The sequence below is a fragment of the Pseudonaja textilis genome, chromosome 3, assembly GCF_049901715.1.
Source record: "Pseudonaja textilis isolate UNSWEBS1 chromosome 3, rPseTex1.2, whole genome shotgun sequence".
NCBI classification, from domain to species: domain Eukaryota; kingdom Metazoa; phylum Chordata; class Lepidosauria; order Squamata; family Elapidae; genus Pseudonaja; species Pseudonaja textilis.
The window spans coordinates 58,745,909-58,765,272 of NC_141992.1; the positions used below are offsets into that span (position 1 = coordinate 58,745,909).

Below are 19,364 nucleotides of genomic sequence, written 5' to 3' on the forward strand. Positions count from 1 at the left end.
GGGGCGGTTGCCCCCTCTCATTGGTTGGTTCTCCCCAGCAGCCAGCTATAAAAGCAGGCTGCGGGGTCCAACCAGTCGCTGATCGCTGCGAGCCAGTTCCAGGCTTGGCTAGCACGCTCAGTCCTTTATTACTCAAATAAAGTATTGTTGCACCATGCCCTGGTTCAGCCTCTCATTTTCCGAACTTAACAGTATTGTCAGATTCCATCTTGAACCAAGAGCTAGCACTGCAACTGGTTATGCCTTACAAAAATGCCATTTGCTACAAGTTTCCAAAATGAATGTTGGAACAAATACATAAATATTTTAAAAAATAATGTAGGCAGTCATGCTTTTAGTGTTTACCTCTCTAATCACCCAGAAATGAAGTGCAGGTTTTTAAAAAACAAAAAAGGTAAAAGGGATTGGGTGGGTTGGCTTCAGGAACTAAATAACAGAAATGACGTCTGGCAATAGAACCCTTTGAGAGATCATTGACTGATGGTCTTACCCAGCTTCTCAATATATGGCCAAGTGTATTTTTTCCACAAGTGATGATATACATTAGACTTGCATGAAGCTGCCACTTGTACCTTTGCCTTGCAAATAACCCATCTGATTGTGTTAATTAATTACATTTTCTCATCAGCCTCAGTTAGCATTTTCTACGTTAAAAGAAGATTTTATCTAAATCATTGCAATGATTACAGATTCCTCAGCTGGAATATTGGGCTGAGAAAAAAAAAAGACTGGTCTAGCAAGCTTTCAGACAACTATAAGATATAGGGTATGCAAATAAAAAACATACCCAAATGTTAAAAACCTGCATTTCTTAATAGATAAATGTTTATTACTCCAAACACAGTCATAGAAAAATAGACTATATATACTGTACTTATCTGTGCACATGCAAATGATATTGTTCTTTTAGAGTTAAAGCATTGGGCTATTTCTATGGACCTAACAGTCACTAATCTGCGCACAAGCACCAAAGCAGAGCAATCACTGCCCAGATTTATATTATATATATAGTCCAAGAGTGGTTTCCTGGGGGGAAAAGAAAAGAAAAGGTGCAGATGATTTTCCAGTAAATTTTATCAGCTGTAGGGAATTTCTGCCAAAGTTCATAATGTCAGTTAGGTTCCAGGATGAAATTTGTAATTCACACTCAGAGAAATAAGGATATGAAGAGCTAAATCAGATAAGTACATCACATTTTGTATATGTAATGTGCACTATATTTATTTGATTATGTATTTTAGTAATTCCTTAAACTATTTCCCATGTCAAAAACAAGTTCAGAGGGCAGAAATATTCATTAGGTTCTATCTCCTTTCTTCCCAATGGACCCAATAGCACAGATTTAATTCCTCTCCTCTTGTTCATTGAAATAAATGGTCCAGCAAAATGGAGTATGTGGAAAAGTATGCTTATATACTTTTAGACTAAGTTTATAGCTGAGATAATATAAATTTTTTTTCATACAGCAATAGGCTGAATTAAACACAGCGCATACAATAAACTTGCTATAATAATTTCAGATTATTTTTCGTAGTGGGTAATCATACCTTACCAATGATAGCAGAGAGAATCATTTTTCCAAATTACTTGTTATGAAGATTGAAAGCTGCCCAGAATCTTCTGGAGTGGGCAACCAGAATAAATTTAATAAAATAAGCATATAAACATACAGAGGGAAGGTTTGGTTCACAATTAGAAGTCCTTCTTTTTGTAATAATTGGATCCACTCAGCTTCCACTCAAGTCCACTATTTGTGATAGGAAAAGTAAGGCACAAAAATCTATCTCTTGATATGTCTGCACAAGAATTTTGGTTCGGATGGTGCTTTTCAATCTAGGAGATGTGATTGGTTAGGTTAAAAGATTTGATATGTTCAGAGATCTCTCCTTTTGGAAAATATAAGTGCCAGCTTTCCGGACTGGTAATGCCACTAGGCTGACTGAAGCAGTAGCTTCAGATGGGAAATATACAATTAGTCTCTTGGCTCCCATTCAAAGTTACAACAGACCCTGAAAATAGGACTTTCTATATGGATTTGAAGTTTCAACATCTGTTGCCCCCGCCCCCAAGACATATGGCTCAGCAATCAAACATCCCACAGTCGTATGCAGTTTTGTTGGAAATGTTTACTTCCAGTTTCCCTCAAACAATAGTGTTTACTTCCAGTTTCCCTCAAACAATAGTGTTTACTTCCAGTTTCCCTCAAACAATAGTGTTTGCTTCCAGTTTCATAGCAAACAATAGTTTGCTTAAAGACCATGGAGTTCACTTAGCAGTTATGGTGTTCGCTTTACAACTGCAACTTTCTCTTAATGACCAGCACAAAAAATTATAAAATCAGATGCAGTCACCTGATCACCCACTTTATGATCATTATAACTTACAACCCATATTTTAGATTCAATTGCAGCTGTAAGTCAAAGTCATAGAAAGCAACAGAAAGGTATGATATGAACTACTAGATTTGCCCTTTGCTCCTTTTCTGTCTTCCTGAATTGCAACAGAAGATGTAATTCTTGTCATTAATACTGATTCAGTTGTCCAAGGCTAAGATGTGTCACCAAAAGTCAAAAGACAAGATAGTGTCCTCCATCTGTTCCCCATATAAAATCCATTTTGTTCAGCAAATGAATTTTATCCCCAAAGCGCTAAAGAAATGTTTTTTTCCACCACACGTCTGCCATGTTCCCACATCCGCTATCTCATGAAGTTGCCTCACCCTGCACAATAAGAGGTCTGTTCATGTAAATACGAGCTCAGGTAGACTTTTTTTTTTTTAGACTTTACAGGTAGTCTGTACAGGAATGAAGGTGTTTTTGTCTCCTATTTCTGATGTGGCAAAATGTATCTTGGGCTAGTTGTGTTTGTTCTTTACAAGAACAAGCATGTAAAAAACTCCTGCCCTCAAAACGACACTATAAGGCACTGCATGTCAGAACAACTAGACACAAGGACAGTTTTTTCTCCCATGCCATCGCTCTGCTAAATAAACAAGTTCCCACAACACTGTTGAATTATTTAGTAAGGCTGCATGACTATTATTATTATTCTCATCTTTTCTATTACCTATCTCCTTTTCTACTTATGATTATAACTTGTTGCTTGTATCTTTATGATTTATATTGTTTTATTTAGTTTCCTAGTATGATTTATGTTGATTGCTTATTTAGTATCCTACGACTATCACTAAATGTTCTATCATATGATTTATAATGAATGTTTTTTTATGATGACTATGATCATGATTTATCACTTATAGCTTTATGTACACTGAGAGCTTATGCACCAGAAACAAACTGCTTGTATATCCAATCACATTTGGCCAATAAAGAATTCTATTCTATTCTATTCTATTCTATTCTATTCTATTCTATTCTATTCTATTCTATTCTATTCTATTCTAATTCTAATTCTAATTCTAATTCTAATTCTGTTCTATTTGTAATTTTCCTGTACACATCAACTCAGTCTTTTGCATGAGATGTGAAGCACTAGGAATGAACACGTCTAAGGGCTCATGCACCCTTTTGCAGAGAGACTACCGTTTCCTAGCCTTCATTAGGCACACTTGCAAATATGTTCCATGAAATCCCTGGGCCCACTCTTAGGTCTGCTCAACAGAAACCTTTTGCTGGGTACGGTCTTTTGTTAAACTTTTTTTGAAAGGGATAAGGAGAGGGAAAGAAAAGAAAGGAAGCCAAAGGGCAGATCAAAATATGGTCTATGTGTGTCTACGAATGTTTCCTGCTGCTCAGAGACCCAGCACAAAGGGCCACCCATCAGCCTTTCATTAAATAGCACTTGCAGCCTCTGAAATTGTATCAATGGAGTAATCAGAGCTGCCATGTCTCTGGATCTGATAGAACAGCAGGAGCTGAGCAATGAAGACTGACACAGTTAACAAAGTCACTCTTGCTACTTAATGCCAGGGAAAGAAGCAGAAAAGCAAGGCGACAATGTTTATTTGTCTATCTAAGAGTTAAGAAAGGAGGAAGGAGACAGGGTTTAAGTGTGAATTCTGGCAGGCCCTAGACAGAGTCCTTCTTTTACCTCTGGGTTTAATCTAATCCACTGCACTTTGCCATGGATAGAATAATACAATCTAGATAATCAAATTCATGACTTAAACACAATAATAAAGAGAGACTAGGTAGTGTCCTTTGTTTTGCCTCATTCAGTCCATCAGAGTTCTTTCTCACTGAAGGGGAAAGAAACGTATTCCCCATGGAGAAGGATTCAATGGGCAGATTTAAAAATCAAGATGCTAATGTCAAACCCTCGGCAAGGCAATTTTGTTTCATTTTGAAAAATGCAGCAACAGGGTAAAAGGCTTAAACTCCAACTGCAAGAGGATTAAGGATAGCTACAAAGAGCCAGTGATAGGAGATGAAAGAAAGCGGCAAAACGAAAATCAGACAGGAATAAAATAAGCTAAAGGCAAAGGATGGAATGAATATTTCAAAGGTTAAACAAAGCTCCTGGGTTCTCTGAGCCATAGAATAGCATGATGTATTGAAGCTGGTGAAGGGATCCATGGTTGCCCAAAGTTAAGGCTATCATACAAAAAAGAAGGAAGAGAAAGACATAAGTTGTGAGTGATCATTACTCAAAGGCATCAAGAAATATTCTGGCATCCCAGCTAAAAAGTTGATGCAAGACATCAAACCAGAAATAGCAATAGCACTTAGACTTATATACTGCTTCACAGTGCTTTACAGCCCCCTCTAAGCAGTTTACAGAGTCATTCTATTGCCCCCAACAATCTGGATCCTCATTTTACTGACCTCGGAAGGTTGGGATCAGGGGTGGTATGCTACTGGTTTGGCCTGGTTCTACCGAACTGGTAGCTCCAAAGAGCAGCTGAGACCGAACCAGTTTGCTGCAACAATCTTCTGGTCTTCTGTTTGGCCCACCCACCAGCCCAGGCTCTAGGCTGATCTTTATTCCCTGCCTTTTCCACCTCAGCTGCTTTGTGTGGCACAGCTGGGTGCCATGTGTGTCAGCAGGAAAAGGTGAATGCTTACAGGAACCGCTGATTTGTCAACAGTGCACACGCGCACACTGCGTGTGTTTGGTGCACATGTGCAAAATGCGTGCTCACCGAACCAGTTGTAATGCCGGTAGGGTCCCACCCATGGGTGGGAGGCTGAGTCAACCTTGAGCGGATGAGATTCAAACTGCCAAACTGCTGGTAGCTGACAGTCAGCAGAAGTAGCCTGCAATACTGCATTTTAACCACTGAGTCACCACAGCTCATAGATTAGATTATAGATAGAGAAGATTATAAATAGATCGTAGTTAGAGAAGAAAATTACAGATACAAGTGACTAATAGGATAACTCACACTTGTGAGATGGGTTACTGTACATATTTGATAAATACATAAAATCCACCAAGACTATTGCTGCACAACATTTTCTTTTCTTCTTCTTATTTTTAAAAGACGATTTTACAGAAAGAGGCAACTAGACATGGGACATGTATGCACCTAATTAAAAGCAGATGACACTTCTGGGTTTATTATTTTTACCTGTATATGCTCCCAAAGTTACTTAACATCCCATAATCCGGTCAAGGCTGTGGTTTTCCCAGTTATAACAGAAGGCTGAAGAAGCTGGACCATCAGAATGATTGAAGAAAAATTAATGCTTTGAATATGATGTTGGAGAAAACAGTTGATAATACACAAGAAATACACACCATACAATGTTGGTTGAAGTAAAGTCACACCGTTCATAAGAAACACTAACAATGAAGCTAAAGCTTAGATCCAAAATACAAAAATGAGGATAAAGAGGGGACATTCCTGCTCCTTGGAAAAAGTAAAGGTGACTGAAAGAGGCTCATAGCAAACAAGTTAAGTACTATCTTTGATGATCCAACCTGGAGCTTACATGAAATCAAAGAAGCAATTATTGACAGATAAAACAGTGAAATTATATTCCACAGGTCACAAATACTGAAGTCAGAAGTGGCAGAACAAATAAAAAATTACACTGTGAAACTAGGCATGTTCGGAATGTGTAATTCCAGGTGTAAATCCTATGTCTAAAATACAGTAGATCTTCCCCTACCTTCCACACATTCAACAAATTGGGAAACAATTGTAAACTATGAAAAAGAGGGTAAGGATAAATACTAACTGGGCTTCTATAGGAATATGAAGAAGGATGTCCACAGGAGATAATTAAGTCCTGCATTGAAAAGGATCTATTTATGCTCCCATATAATAGGTTTAACTTATATATGTATGTGTATGTGTATATGTATATGTATGTTCCCAGATCCTTCTGTTTTCCTACTTGAAAATATAACACAGATCTCAGGAGTGTTAGGGAGGGAAATATTAATTATTGCTTTCATACTCTTTTCCAATCCTTTCCCTCCCTCCCTTCCTCCCCCCGTCCCCCCTCCAATACAATCCCCCAGCAGGAGAAATAGAGAGAAAGCCCTGCCCTTCCAAGTACCTGCCATGAGCAACTCTTTTGCACCCTGCATGCATTCAGAGCAGCTTAGTAATAGGGAAAATAATAAAAGGAGGAAAACAATCCATGCAATAATGCATTATGGCTGCAAGTCACCTGTATCATGTTTGTTAGGATGTTTTGTGATCCCTCTGAAAATGGACTCACAAAGAGCAGTACCCCTCTATTTGTGAAGCTGAACAATCACGTCCCATTTAAAGGAAAAGAATTATGGACAGCATTGACATCCACAGTGGAAACACAAATAGTATTCGGCATATACATAGAACGCCTAGTCACACTCTCGTACTAATGGAAGACAGATGTCATTTTTATTCACATAATTACGATATATTTTAAATTAGTATCCATGTATTTACATTTGTTTCTGCAAAATTTATATAAATCTTTGTTCATCCCTGCCAATGCCTGGGCTATATAAATGTCTGTCTTAAAATTAACTCAACCCACTATATCGACGCTCACTCTTATTGGTCATTATCTGATGTTAAATAAAAAGCCATCTATCTAAATTTGTTATATCTTGATTTTATTATTTATTTATTTATTTGTTTATTTATTTATTTATTTATGTTTATTTAGCCACCCAACTCCACTGGACTTCAATGTTCCATGTTCCAAAGCAAATCCATATATTCAAGGTTGTTTTAAAACTGCAAAGACTTAAACTGAAATTTCCTCCATCCATAGTTACATTTGAACCACTTGTTCTGACCCAACTGGGTTCCCAAAGAACAAACACAGACAAAGGCAGCAGCCCCCACCTTTTAAGGTTTAATAACAAATTCTGTTCTGAAGGCTTCTTTCCACTAATTAGCTCCGACAAGAAAGAACCTTGCCAAGTTGTTTGTCAAGGCTGCCAACAACCCAGAGATAAGAACTAATTTCCAAATTCTCCAAATATGAACTAAGATGTCCACCAGTTGAGCTTAAGAGCTTCTTTGCTGTCTGCAAAGAACGCTTTTCCAAACCTGGCTTTTATCCTCTTGAGGGAGGGGCCATTACCTTGCAGCCTTACTCCCAAGTCTCCTGTGCTGCTGTAATTGTTCTTTCCTCCAAGCAATCCTCGTGCATGTGCACTTGGCACAGGCTCCTCAGGAACCTCCTCATCACTGCTGCCAGTCCCCACAATCTCTGAAGGCAGCAGTCCACTCCCTGATGGTCCTGGCCCTTTATCAGAGTCCTCGCTCTCCGCAGCCACCTGCATCTGCTGCCGGCTAACCACAACACCACTACAACATGTTGTATATATGTCTGCCCCTGAAGAGCATGCAGAAGCTTCAGTTGGTCTAGCAGCAGTGGGGCAGGTAGTTATGGGCATAACTTGTTTTGGCCAGGTAACACACTACTCCATGAGTTCCACCAGATGCCAATGACTTCTGGGTGCAATTTAAGGTGCTGGTTGAGTTCATTTATTCTTCCACAATAGTAAAATAGCCTCAATCATGCTTGACTCTTTATGACTACATGAACAGTTTTCTACATGAACATAATTTTCTCACTATTAAAGAGTTTTTCAACATCATCTTCTGAATCATTTGCTTGTTAGCTTCTAAACAGACAAAAATCCTCTATACCACCAGCCTCTCTTGATTATTATCTATGGTTCCCAACTTCCCTTGCAAACAATCCTGATAATTATTTACTCCTAGCAAATATGTGCATGTGATATATATTTGTTACACATATGAAATATCAAACAAAGGCCACACTCTGAAAAGAAGGCAGAGCTAAATGAATAAATAAATGTATATTAATTGCTAATAAAACAAAGCAATTTATTTGGAAAGTAAAGTTGATATCCATATTCATATTCATGTACAAACCATTCTGCCACACATACATTTTTCACTGTTGCATACACACACACACACCACAGACTCATAAACATCGAAAGATAGCCGAAATCTGGGCCCAGTCAGGAAGCAGAATCCAATGCAAGCTTATTTTGTAATAAATCCCCTTAATTCCAATGGGACTTGAATAGGATCCTATTAAAATTCTCCCTTGAGCTGAATAGACTATGCCCATATTATATTCTTGGCAGCAACACTGAGTGGTTTTGCTGCTGAAATGTTGGTGTGTTTTTGGCTAAGATTTTCTTCCATATAAAATGAAGTGAAAACTAGAAAAAAGATCCTTGGGATACTGTGCTGTTGTTATTGTTTTTTTCTATTTGCTGCACAAAAGATACAATTCAATTGGGTCTTTTATGTAAGCAAACCAAGGAATGTTTAGAACAAAGTCCCTCTGGGTTCAGATCAGTACACTAAGACATCAGAAACAACTTAATGATGTAAAGGAATTTATTTTGAAAATGTAATTTTCTGTTCAGAATATGTTGTCTTAAACTGGTGCATGGTATGTTTGGCTTTAGCTTAACACAGGAACTCAGCCATTAAGCTTGTAAATCATGGTTTATGTCTTAGCATAAGTGAATTAGGCCACTATGGCTTGTTAAATTTTTACCATAATCTTTGAATCAAAACTTTACATGCCCTCTTCAAATGCTAATGAAGGTTTTGAAAAATTGAAGGCAGACCCAGAACAAAATGAATAAATAAATGTATATTAATTGCGAATAAAACAAAGCAATTTAATTGCAAAGTAAAGATTTTCCTTTGAAACATCTTCAGATTTTTCCAGAAGGCATAAGAATTCAATATTGGATACACTGATATTTTGTAGTATCCCATTTAGTATTTTAGTAGTGTAATATAAAGATGGGAAAGGGGTAAAAAAGCTAAAAAAAACATTTAGGAAAAAGAGCAAACTGCTTGCTCCCTCTTAGAAATTCTTGAAAGGATATGCCTAAGAACATTTCACTACAGCATGTCTTCTGGGACCTTGTTTCCAAATTTTGTAAGTAACACATACTGCAATTAAAGTAATGCTTAAAGCAGGTTAAAAAGAATCCTACTGATGCTCAGAACAGATTCAATGTTGTAAATGATCACAGATGTTGTTCCCATCAACCTAGACATACCACTGGAAAACAAATTCTGGTCAATTTCTAATTTCTACCATTAATACCACTAATTATATGTTTCTTAGAAAAAGGCCCGAGATTCAGGATTTAGAGAGGAAATCTTGTTCATCATAATCCCCTCCTTTCAATTAAGGCCATAACAGTAAAACCAACAGCAGAATTGCTAGACCAAATGATAACATTAGAAATTGCTCCTTTTAAACAATTTGCCAGCTGTGAAGGCCAGCCAATCGGCTCTTAGAATGCGGTACGAAAATGATAGAAAAGACTTTTTAGCTATCTTTTATTTTTATTTTTCTTCTATTGCTGTCAGCAAGACTGTCTGTGGTTTTTTAATGTATCTTTCAGATGCCCGCTTACACATTAATTCTGCTACCATGTCAATTTTACTCCATAAAGGACTTGTAATAAAAACAAAAACACAGCATCCACCTTAGGATGATCTGCATTCATCAGCCAAAGTAAAAACTATCCAGGTATCTTTAAATCTGAAAGACACTGGCTTGTGAATGACAGTAATTGCTCAACTATCCCAAATCAATGAGTCTGGAAGTAATGGATTTATAAAACCAAAGCTCTCTTTTGAGCATTTAATCTTTTCTCCCTTTATTATGAAGAAAAATGCAAAGAAAAGTAAAGGAATAATGATGTGCAGAGTTAAAATCAGACTCTCGGGGAGAAGAAATCTAAACTAGCATTAGTTCTCATCCTGAGAGATTAAAATAGAGCTCATCCTTAGAGCCACAAAAATATGTTATGTAGTTCAGATTTGAAATTTTTCCCACTGTACATTTTTATGAAGGACTTTTAAAAGATTTAAGTACTATTTGACCTGATAGAGATGCCAGCATCATAAGCAGCACTGTGAGTCTCTACTAATTATTGTGAACTTGATTTCAAGTACTGCAGTCTGCATTTAAAATAGAAATCTGAACATTAACTCTTCAATGAAACTGTCACAAATATTTTGTTCACTTTGTAACAAGTAGGCTAAAGAACATAGATTCATCAGTTGCTACTGATTGGTTGGACTTCTTCTAGTCATTTTTTAAAAGTTCTTTTATACATGGAACTAACATTTTGCAATAGATATTCACTGCATACAGATAATCAAATTGATGAACAGATTTGTAATTCCATTAACTACCAGTTCGCACCTATTCGCTAGAACCGGTTGTTAACATTCTAAGCAGTTCGGAGAACCAGTTGTTAGAAGAAATTACTGGCCTAATCCTGTAGGGAAGGCAGGAAGGAAACATTCTGGTGTTGCTTAGAGAAACTGCTTCTCCATTAACCCTTATTACGTTCTTGGCAGGACTAGACTTCCTGTCTCAGGAACCTCTCTGAAGTTTTCTTTCCCTCTTACTTCAATGTGAGTGATATTGAGTTGGCCACGCCCAGCCAATAACATGACCATCAAGCCACACTCACAGAACCAATTGTTAAAAAATTTGAATCCCATCCCTGCTTAACACCCTTCAAATCCTGAAAATATTTATTCTACAGTGCCAATACTAAAACTGTTACTGAAACAGCAAAGCCTATTTTAAACCTTTGCATAGCCCTATTTTCTTGTAATTCCAGAACAGGACAAAAATGGATTTGAATTCCAGATGTAAAAATGCATTTGCTTAGAGGAGAATCTTTGGGATTAGATGGCAAAAATGTACATCATTGGTTGACAGCCCAGCCAACAGTTCATAAGGGAGAATATCTAGCAATATTCCCTCAATGCATTGTTATAACCAATTGAGAAAAAAAAGTTGTGCTTGGAATTAAACCCCTCACTTGAAAAGGATTCCTAATAAGTCTTTTAAGCCAAGGTAGAAAATTTGTGATCTTTCATGCTTTCAGCTTCTATGGACACCAACAATATGGTTAATGGATAAGAAAAATGAGAATCAAATAAGTCTCACCTTCCTTGTTATCAATATACTGTAGACAACCCACTCTAGTCAAGCAAAATCCAAAGGGCATGAATTCCGTACTTCTCCTTTAACAGATAATTATAACATTTTCTAAGAAAAGACCTGACTGTTTTCACACATACTTTTTTCTGTGACTGTATCAAAATTGAAACTATTTGGACAAACAAGGAACCACAAAACAAATCTGTTAGAATATTTTTCCCATTTAATTTCAACCCTGCCATCTATTTTTTTGGCTGGATGATCCACTCATTACATATTTTTAGAGGTGACCTTTGGGAGAGGGGCTTAATGAAAAACAGTGCTCCATCCAAAATCTCATAGACAATGTATTCTTCAGTGAAGCATATAAAGCCCATTACCTAGATCAAGAGATAAATCTAGATTGTGAGCACAACGGATGTCTAATGATGTTGGTTTTGCTGTAAAGGAAGAGCAGCCGTAATTTTACAATCCATATTTTAATGCCATAAACACATATACATGCAACACAAAAATGAATTAACATCATAGCATTTACTATAAACAATATTATCACACACACACAAAATGAATATAGATTGGTTATAAGGAAACACAACCCTTATGAATGCCCAAAATAATGCATTTCTTTTGACTCATATATACTGCAGTATACATATATAACATACAGATAACATCTACATTTAGAAATAGAAAACAAGACTGTATCAGCATTCTTTGGTAGAGAATGTAAGGCCTTTCCAAATACAATTAGGAACTGCATTCTTTCAGGAGCACTCCAGCATTTTACATAACTATAAAAACAGCAAATATCCTGTATTGAAGATTCACTCCTGTCTGTATGTTCTCTGAAGGAATTCAACTGAGCTTATTGCTTATTAGATGTGTATAGAATTGCACTGGATTCCATACATTCTTATTCCATACATCCCTTTAAAACAGGTACTGGGGTAACTGTGAGACCATGTGGGCCCAGAAGCAATGGAAGAAAGGCTCAGATGCAACATGCAACAGCTGGAAGCAACCCACTACTGGATCCAGATGAGTTTGACGAAATATAAAGCATCTGTCTTTCCACAGAATGCATGGGGTGCTAAGGAGCTTTCTATCTTGGCATGGAGCAGATCCAGGCTAAATGGCTGTATTTTTCTCTCCCCTGTGTGTCATTAACATGTATAGTGACATCATTTCAGACAATTTTCTGTAGCTTCTCACTGTTGCACGTAAAGCATCTGACACAATAATCCTGACCTCCAAGACACCAGTATCAATGCTCATTGAAAGACACACCCAGAAAGAGCTAGCTGCCTATCTATTTTATTTGTGTGTGTGTGTGTATGTGTGTGTGTCATATATTACACATCTGATATTCTTTTCAAAACCAAAGCATCATTGCGGCATTGATGTTTTTCCTACCATACCCGATTTCCAGATGCTCCTCAAGGTTATCTTCAAAAATCAATTTTCATATTTAACCATACATGCAAATAATGGAAGAAATCACACTGTAGTTCTATCCTAAACACACATGTCATTCTTGTTTAGAAAAGACATATGTACCAAGGAGGCTTTACATCTGATTCCTAGGTTGTGCAGGTATTCAGTGTTGTTCTAGCACTAGGATTCCATGTTGTAACTTTATTGCAGTTATCACATTATCTAAAGAGGAAAAACAATTATCTGTACTCCCGCAAATCTACATTTCACAGAAGTATTTCATGAAAGTTCATTGAAGAATATACACCTAGGATGCATTAGCCTCTGGCATTAATTCGTTTGGCAGTTTCTGCCTGCCCCAAACTAATGCCAGCTCATTTTAAAGGGAAGACACTCTCTGGAAAATTAAAAGATCTTAGGTCACACACACACAGACACACACACACCGCCCTTACCTGAGAGAAGTTCAGCCCATTCAAAGGGTGACATTGCTCTTCTACTCTCTCCACAGCTCCTGTTCCTTTCTTCATCCTTTCAGCCTCTTGAGCCAAGTGAAGGTCCAACACCGGCACTCCTCGTGAACGGACGTCCGTCTCAGTCAAGGAATTGACCATCAGCATTACCCAGACAGGTCTTTTGCGTTCCCAATTCCCAGCTATGGCGTTGAAAAGGTAATCAGCATAAAGGCCTTTGCCCCTTTGATCCGGAGTCATCCAGTGAGGCAGCATCAACCGGACATACTCAAGATGGCGTTTGAGGCGATGGTAGAGATCCTGGGGGAGCACATCCTGTAAATTCTCTCCATGAGGAAGTAACTGACAGTTGGCCAGGCCTGAGATAGTGGAAGGGTTCGTGAGATCCAGTTCAAAGTACACACTGGAGCTGGCTTGAAAAGCAGCTTTGGAGTTCTGAGGAACAAAATCCCACACCCGTGTGTAAGGAACATGGATGGTGCCAAACAAGTAGGCAGGAGGATCTCTCCGGATTGTCCAGAGGAAAGAGTTCAGGTCTCTTTGCTAAGCAAAAGAAATCAGAAAGGAAACTAATCAGCATCAGGGACAGCGCTGTGAACCAAATATGGGGGGAGAAAGTAAATGACGTAGAGAGGAAATGCAGGTATATACTATGATTATCGCCTATTCTGGATTTATTTGGAGGCTATTGTTTCACATAATACTAACCTACGAGATATTGAAGCAATATCTATTGATATTACCTATGCTATAACATTTCTACTGAATTCAGTAAACATTTTAACAAATGTAAAACGTATCTGTTGCGGAGCAAGTTACAGAGTTAACTCACTTAACTGATATATTATGCCTTAACATCTAATGGACTGTTCTTTGAGATGAAGAGAGCTATAACAACAGAATAGGTTACTGTTTTTGGTACTCTCTAAGCTTGCACTGATGATGTTACCTACTTTGGGTATTGAAATGTCTGCAAGAAAACAACCAAGCTCAGAGAGAACCAAGGACCCCTCATTTCAACCCTGAGCTACAAATATTCTTCTTTATAGGTTACTGTACTTTAAACAGCCTTCTGTTTATGTTTGGAACCACAGAAATACTTTAATACAAGCAAAAATGTGTTCATTGTTATATATGTACATGTTGTTCATTGTTATATATGTACATGTTTGGACAGAACATATATATACCTTAGACACATATATAAAGCTGCACTCAGTGGAACAGATTTATTTTCTTTCAGGTCAGAAATGTATACTTAAGAGATACCTTGTAATAATTCTTTTATCCAGTCTGCATGGGCTTACGGTGCAGAGACATTCTGTAAACCCTTAGCTGATTGTCCCAGAGAGCCATAATCTGTCAGTAATACATACTAATTTTATGTCGCCTGTACTCCTGTCAGAAGCAAGTCTTTTGATCCTAAAGTGGAAGCAAGTGTGTAGTTCCACTGGCTTTCATATAACCTGAGGCAGGAGATGATACAGGTAATAATCACAGTGCTTCTAAAGGTCAAGACAATCCATTCACATGAGTTTTTGCACTCACATGAGTTTTTGCAAATGAGATGCCCCATTTTCTCTAGGATCACAAAACAGTGTATACAGGGTAATTTACTTCTTCAGCCTAGCCTAAATACAACTCTGAGGTAGCTTAGGCTGAGACGCTACAATACAGGTGGCCCAAATCTTCTAATGAAGGACATGGCAGGATGAAGACAGGTCCCAGTTTGGCACTATAACTTATTTAAAGTGGCAGCACAGTGAATAGGTGGCATTCTGCTGTAAATTATGCTACCTTTATTTTACTAAACTATATATCACCGGTAATAAGCCCCTGTTTAAATAAATCCAAATTATGGAGCATGGAAAAGTTGACTGAAGGACCCTAAGAGTTATTCGCATTGCTTCTGCTGAATAAGAGTAGCAGCACACATAAGTATAATCGTACCTATATTATTAGCTATCTGGGTATGGCCTAAACTTTTTTCAGAAGATGCCTGAAAAAAAGATAGGAAAGGCTCCAATGCTTGGCAAGCAGAGGCGGTTATCCGGGAGGAAAAGTCTACCGCTTGACTACAGGATTGCTACCGTTTCCCGGTCAAGCAGCCCAGTGTGCTGGATGCGGCCGAAGGGACTGAACTTCTTATCCAGTTGACTCTTCCAGTCCTGCTTTTCCGGCCAAAGGCAGGGCTCCCCAGAGAGCCCAGCTAGGCCACCTGAGATGGGATGCTGGAGATGCCAGCGCGGCCCAGGACCAAGGCCCGCTTCCCCCAGATCTTAAGGGCCCCAAACGCAAAGTCCAAGCTTGAGGGACTCTGGGAAGAAAGCGTCTGGTTGACGAGGTCCCATCTTCGGGGATCATCCCAAGAGAATTCCGCACGTGGCGCTGCCCGGGCTCTCCTTACTTGGAATGCCCGCCACCCACCCCTCCTCCGCCGCGTGCGCTTCTCCTCTCTCCACTCCTCCCTCCTTCCCTCGCCCAGCTCACCGATCGGGGCAGCTCACATCGCCTTGGGTCCCTTTGCTGTGGCCGCCTCCTGGGCTCGGGTCGAGCCGACGCCGGCAGGGCCCCCCCGAGCACAGCAACGCATATCAGCGCCAGGTGGGGCTGCATCCTCTTCCTTCCCCGGGGACCCGCCTTGCCGGCTGCTTTAAGAGGAACTCTTCGCCGGTCGGCTTGCCTCGGGTGTCTCGATCCCAGCCGGCCAATGTCCCGTCCGCATCTGACAAGTGCAAAAAAAAAAAAAAAAAACGAGAGTTCGCATCCGCTGCCCTGGTTGGCGGGACGGCGGGGGTGGGGGGGAGGAGGAGGAGGGGAAGGGGCCGTATTAAATGGTCCCGCAAGGATGGTTCGCGGGCCCTCGGCGATACTGATCCTGAGCGTCGACCATGCTCGAGGAGCGAATGTAACTTCAGAGGAGATTCGTTTTATGCTGGCCGAGAGTTACTGAGGGTTTGCCCCGTCTTCTATTTTTCCCTTGGCGCTTCGAAGGAAAGAGGTGGGAAAAGAAAGTGATCTCTCTCTCTCTCTCCCTCTTTCCCTGAGAAAGGGGGGTGGGGGACGGCGGAGGTAGCGGGGATCCTAGTTTTTCGATGGCGTTAGATGTAGGGAAAATGGTATTTGAACAGGCACGGGAAGGCGGGCACTACTGTGGATGTCATCATGTCGGTTTCACACACGCACGCTCACACAGCTAGGAAAAGCCAGGAGGCGGGGGTGGGGAGGCGAACCACCACACTCTCATCACTTTACCGCGACTTCCAAAACTTTTCCAAACTTTTTCTTTCCCGTCCCGCGTGTGAAAGGCAAGCAAGATACAGCTGCCGCCGCCAGAGGGCGCTTGGCTCACAAACAAAGCTCGGCCGGCTCTCAGAGGAGGGGTGGCGGTGGAAATCTTCCTCGCTCTCACTCACATATATCTATATCTATAAAAAGAGGGAGGGAGGAAGGGAAGGGGACATCATTCGAAAGACAAACGATCAAAGGGCTAATTTAAACATTTCCTTGTCTTAAGTGCACCTTTTCTTTTTCTGAGTAGCGACTGTATCGGCAGCAATTCCTTCCTTTGTTTTACTGTTCCCAAGATGAGCTCTTGTGGTTTTTTTTTTTTTTTTTTTTCCTAATAGATTTCCAACCCGAGAAACGAAGGCCAGGAGAACTTCGAAAGCCTCTGGGCGCGATCCCTCATACGCCTCCAGCCTTCACAACCTTTCCCTCTTGGGCTTCGTCTCCCATCATCCTTAGCCGTCACTCTTTGGGAGAGGGAGAGGGTTGTGGAACTGCATTCAAACACATCTGCGAGACATCATACTGGCCTATGCTAAAAAGCGGGTGGTTGGGTGGTTGGAGGACCTTCTAATTCTATCAAAGCATTCCAAGTCAAGGCTTGGTTCAGAAGAACAACCTAATGGTTCCAGGTTTAGGTTGAAACAAAATTTGGAATTGGGGGATGGGTGGGAGTGTGAGACAAGGCTGATGTGAATAATCTCTTAATTCCCCCCCCCCCTGGCTTAGCAGACCTCAGAAGTGCAGCTGTCTCCATCTTCCAAGCATTGTCAGAAATGGTGTAGGGTCTCCTGCTTAGAGGGTTAGGGGAATTGGACTAGATGACCTACAAGGACTAAAACATATGAAGAACAGTTACAGAAACTCTTTAGTCTAGTAAAGAGAAGGACCAGGGGAGACATGATAGTGGTCTTCCAATATTTGAGGGGCTGCCACAGAAAGGAGGGGGTCAAGCTATTTTCTAAAGCACCTGAAGGCCAGACAAGGAATAATGGATGGAAACTGAACAAGGAGAGATTTAACCTGGAAATAAGGAAAAACTTTCTGACAGTGAGAACAAGCAACCAATGGAACAGCTTGCCCTGGGAATTTGTGGGAGCGCCATCACTTGAGACTTTCAAGGAGAGATTGGACTGCCAATGTCAGAAATGGTGTCAGGTCTCCTGCTTGGGCAGGGGTTGGACTACACATACATCCCTTCCAACTCTTATTATCTGTTATCTGTTATGGTCCCTTCTGACTCTGATTATCTGTATCTACCTTCTTTTCCATACCTTTTGTGGTCTTAGCTTTTTCTTCCCTCAATGACAATTGTGTACAAAATGTGTATATATGTATGGATGTATGTGTATATGTTCATGTTTGTTTGTGTGTTTGTATGTATGTGTATATATACATATACACACACACACGTATGTAAGTATGTATGTGTGTATATTTGTGTTGGACACAAGATCATGCAAAACTAATTCCATACTCAGTGCGGTGGATGTTTTGCACATCCCCAGTCTAACCTATGTTCTGTACAAATATTTATTCCACAATGAAAACTACTAGTCAGTATAATGCTGGTGTACTTTTCATTTGCCAGGATCCTAAAGAACACAAATAGGATCTTTCCAGCACAATGTTCCTTCAGAATGCAAACAAATGGATCCCTTCTGCAGGTGGAGATCCCGCATGTCAAGGATAAGTCTAGTCTGGAGCCTTTCATTGTGTTATAATTACAGTGTTGATATCTGGGAATACATAGAGTGGATTAATGAAGGCTTGACATTCCGAAAACAATCCAGATTATTTTCCTTGGATCCTTTTTCTATTTTCCAGACAAGAAAGCAATATCAGAGAGTACTATATAAAGAAAAATGAAACTCAAAAGAATCAAAGGCTTATCAAAGACATTCCACAGATGAGAGGTGTAAAAAGACATTGTCACGAATTCTGCAGTTGTGTCTCTAATCATTTCTGTCTAGGGAAACAATTGTAGAATGTGTGGCCAAGCTATTTAATCATTAATATCAGTGTGCTTTTAAAATGCTTGGTAATGATAGATAGCCTTGCAAATTTAGCTCATCTATTATTGGATGTTATACCATTAATTACTCTGGTATTTGCCTGTTCTGTTTGCTTCCCTTTTAATCTCTTGGACATTGTCTCCTTTAATTTGTAATGGATTTGCTGACTAGGAAGTATGAGAATTTACTTCCACATGTCTGGAATGCACTGATACAGTATGTGGAAAGCCATGCTGAACAGGTTGGTTAACATACTTTCAGTGTGACTGTCGTTAATTTTTATTTGCATCTCTGGGTTAATTAAAGACACTTATCTGGAATTCTCCTCCTGAAGTGCAAACCAGAACAATATTATTAACAAAACGTGTAATATATATCACCCTTTCAAATGCCTTTACAAAGCTCAAAGCATTTTGCACAAATTTCTAACTGCAATGTATTATTAACATCGAGAGAAATACAGCCATGCAGACTTGAGGAGTACTCCTTAAATTAAAGATCAGATAATTCGCAACTTTTCTTTGCAGCCCTATTATCCACCCATAAAGTCTTCTTCAGGCAGAAAACCTCTAGGCTCACCTTTCAGGAAGAGGTCAGTTATCATTATCACCTTTCCAAACTGACAGCTGCCTGTCACCTAGAAGCACAAGCATGGAGAAATTCCATATAGTCTTCTTTGTAGATCAGGATTCATAATTACACTCTGTAGCCCAAGGCATCTATAGAAATGTCAAAAAATTCAAGATGGTGACCACAGTTGTACAGTC

The 19,364-nt window shown here is 39.5% G+C and overlaps 1 protein-coding gene across 1 annotated transcript in view; it reads right to left on the reverse strand.

Annotated features, from left to right (window-relative positions):
- The window catches only part of TRABD2B (TraB domain containing 2B), a 234,857-nt gene extending 218,509 nt beyond the window's left edge, over positions 1–16,348 (reverse strand). Inside the window, exons 1-2 of the mRNA XM_087928677.1 lie at positions 15,785–16,348; positions 13,277–13,837 (exon numbers count right to left, since the gene is read on the reverse strand). Coding sequence (XP_087784803.1) covers positions 13,277–13,837; positions 15,785–15,910 — 687 coding nt within the window. The 5' untranslated portion in view covers positions 15,911–16,348. The remainder of the gene's footprint in view (positions 1–13,276; positions 13,838–15,784) is intronic.
- Between the last annotated feature and the right edge of the window lie 3,016 nt (positions 16,349–19,364).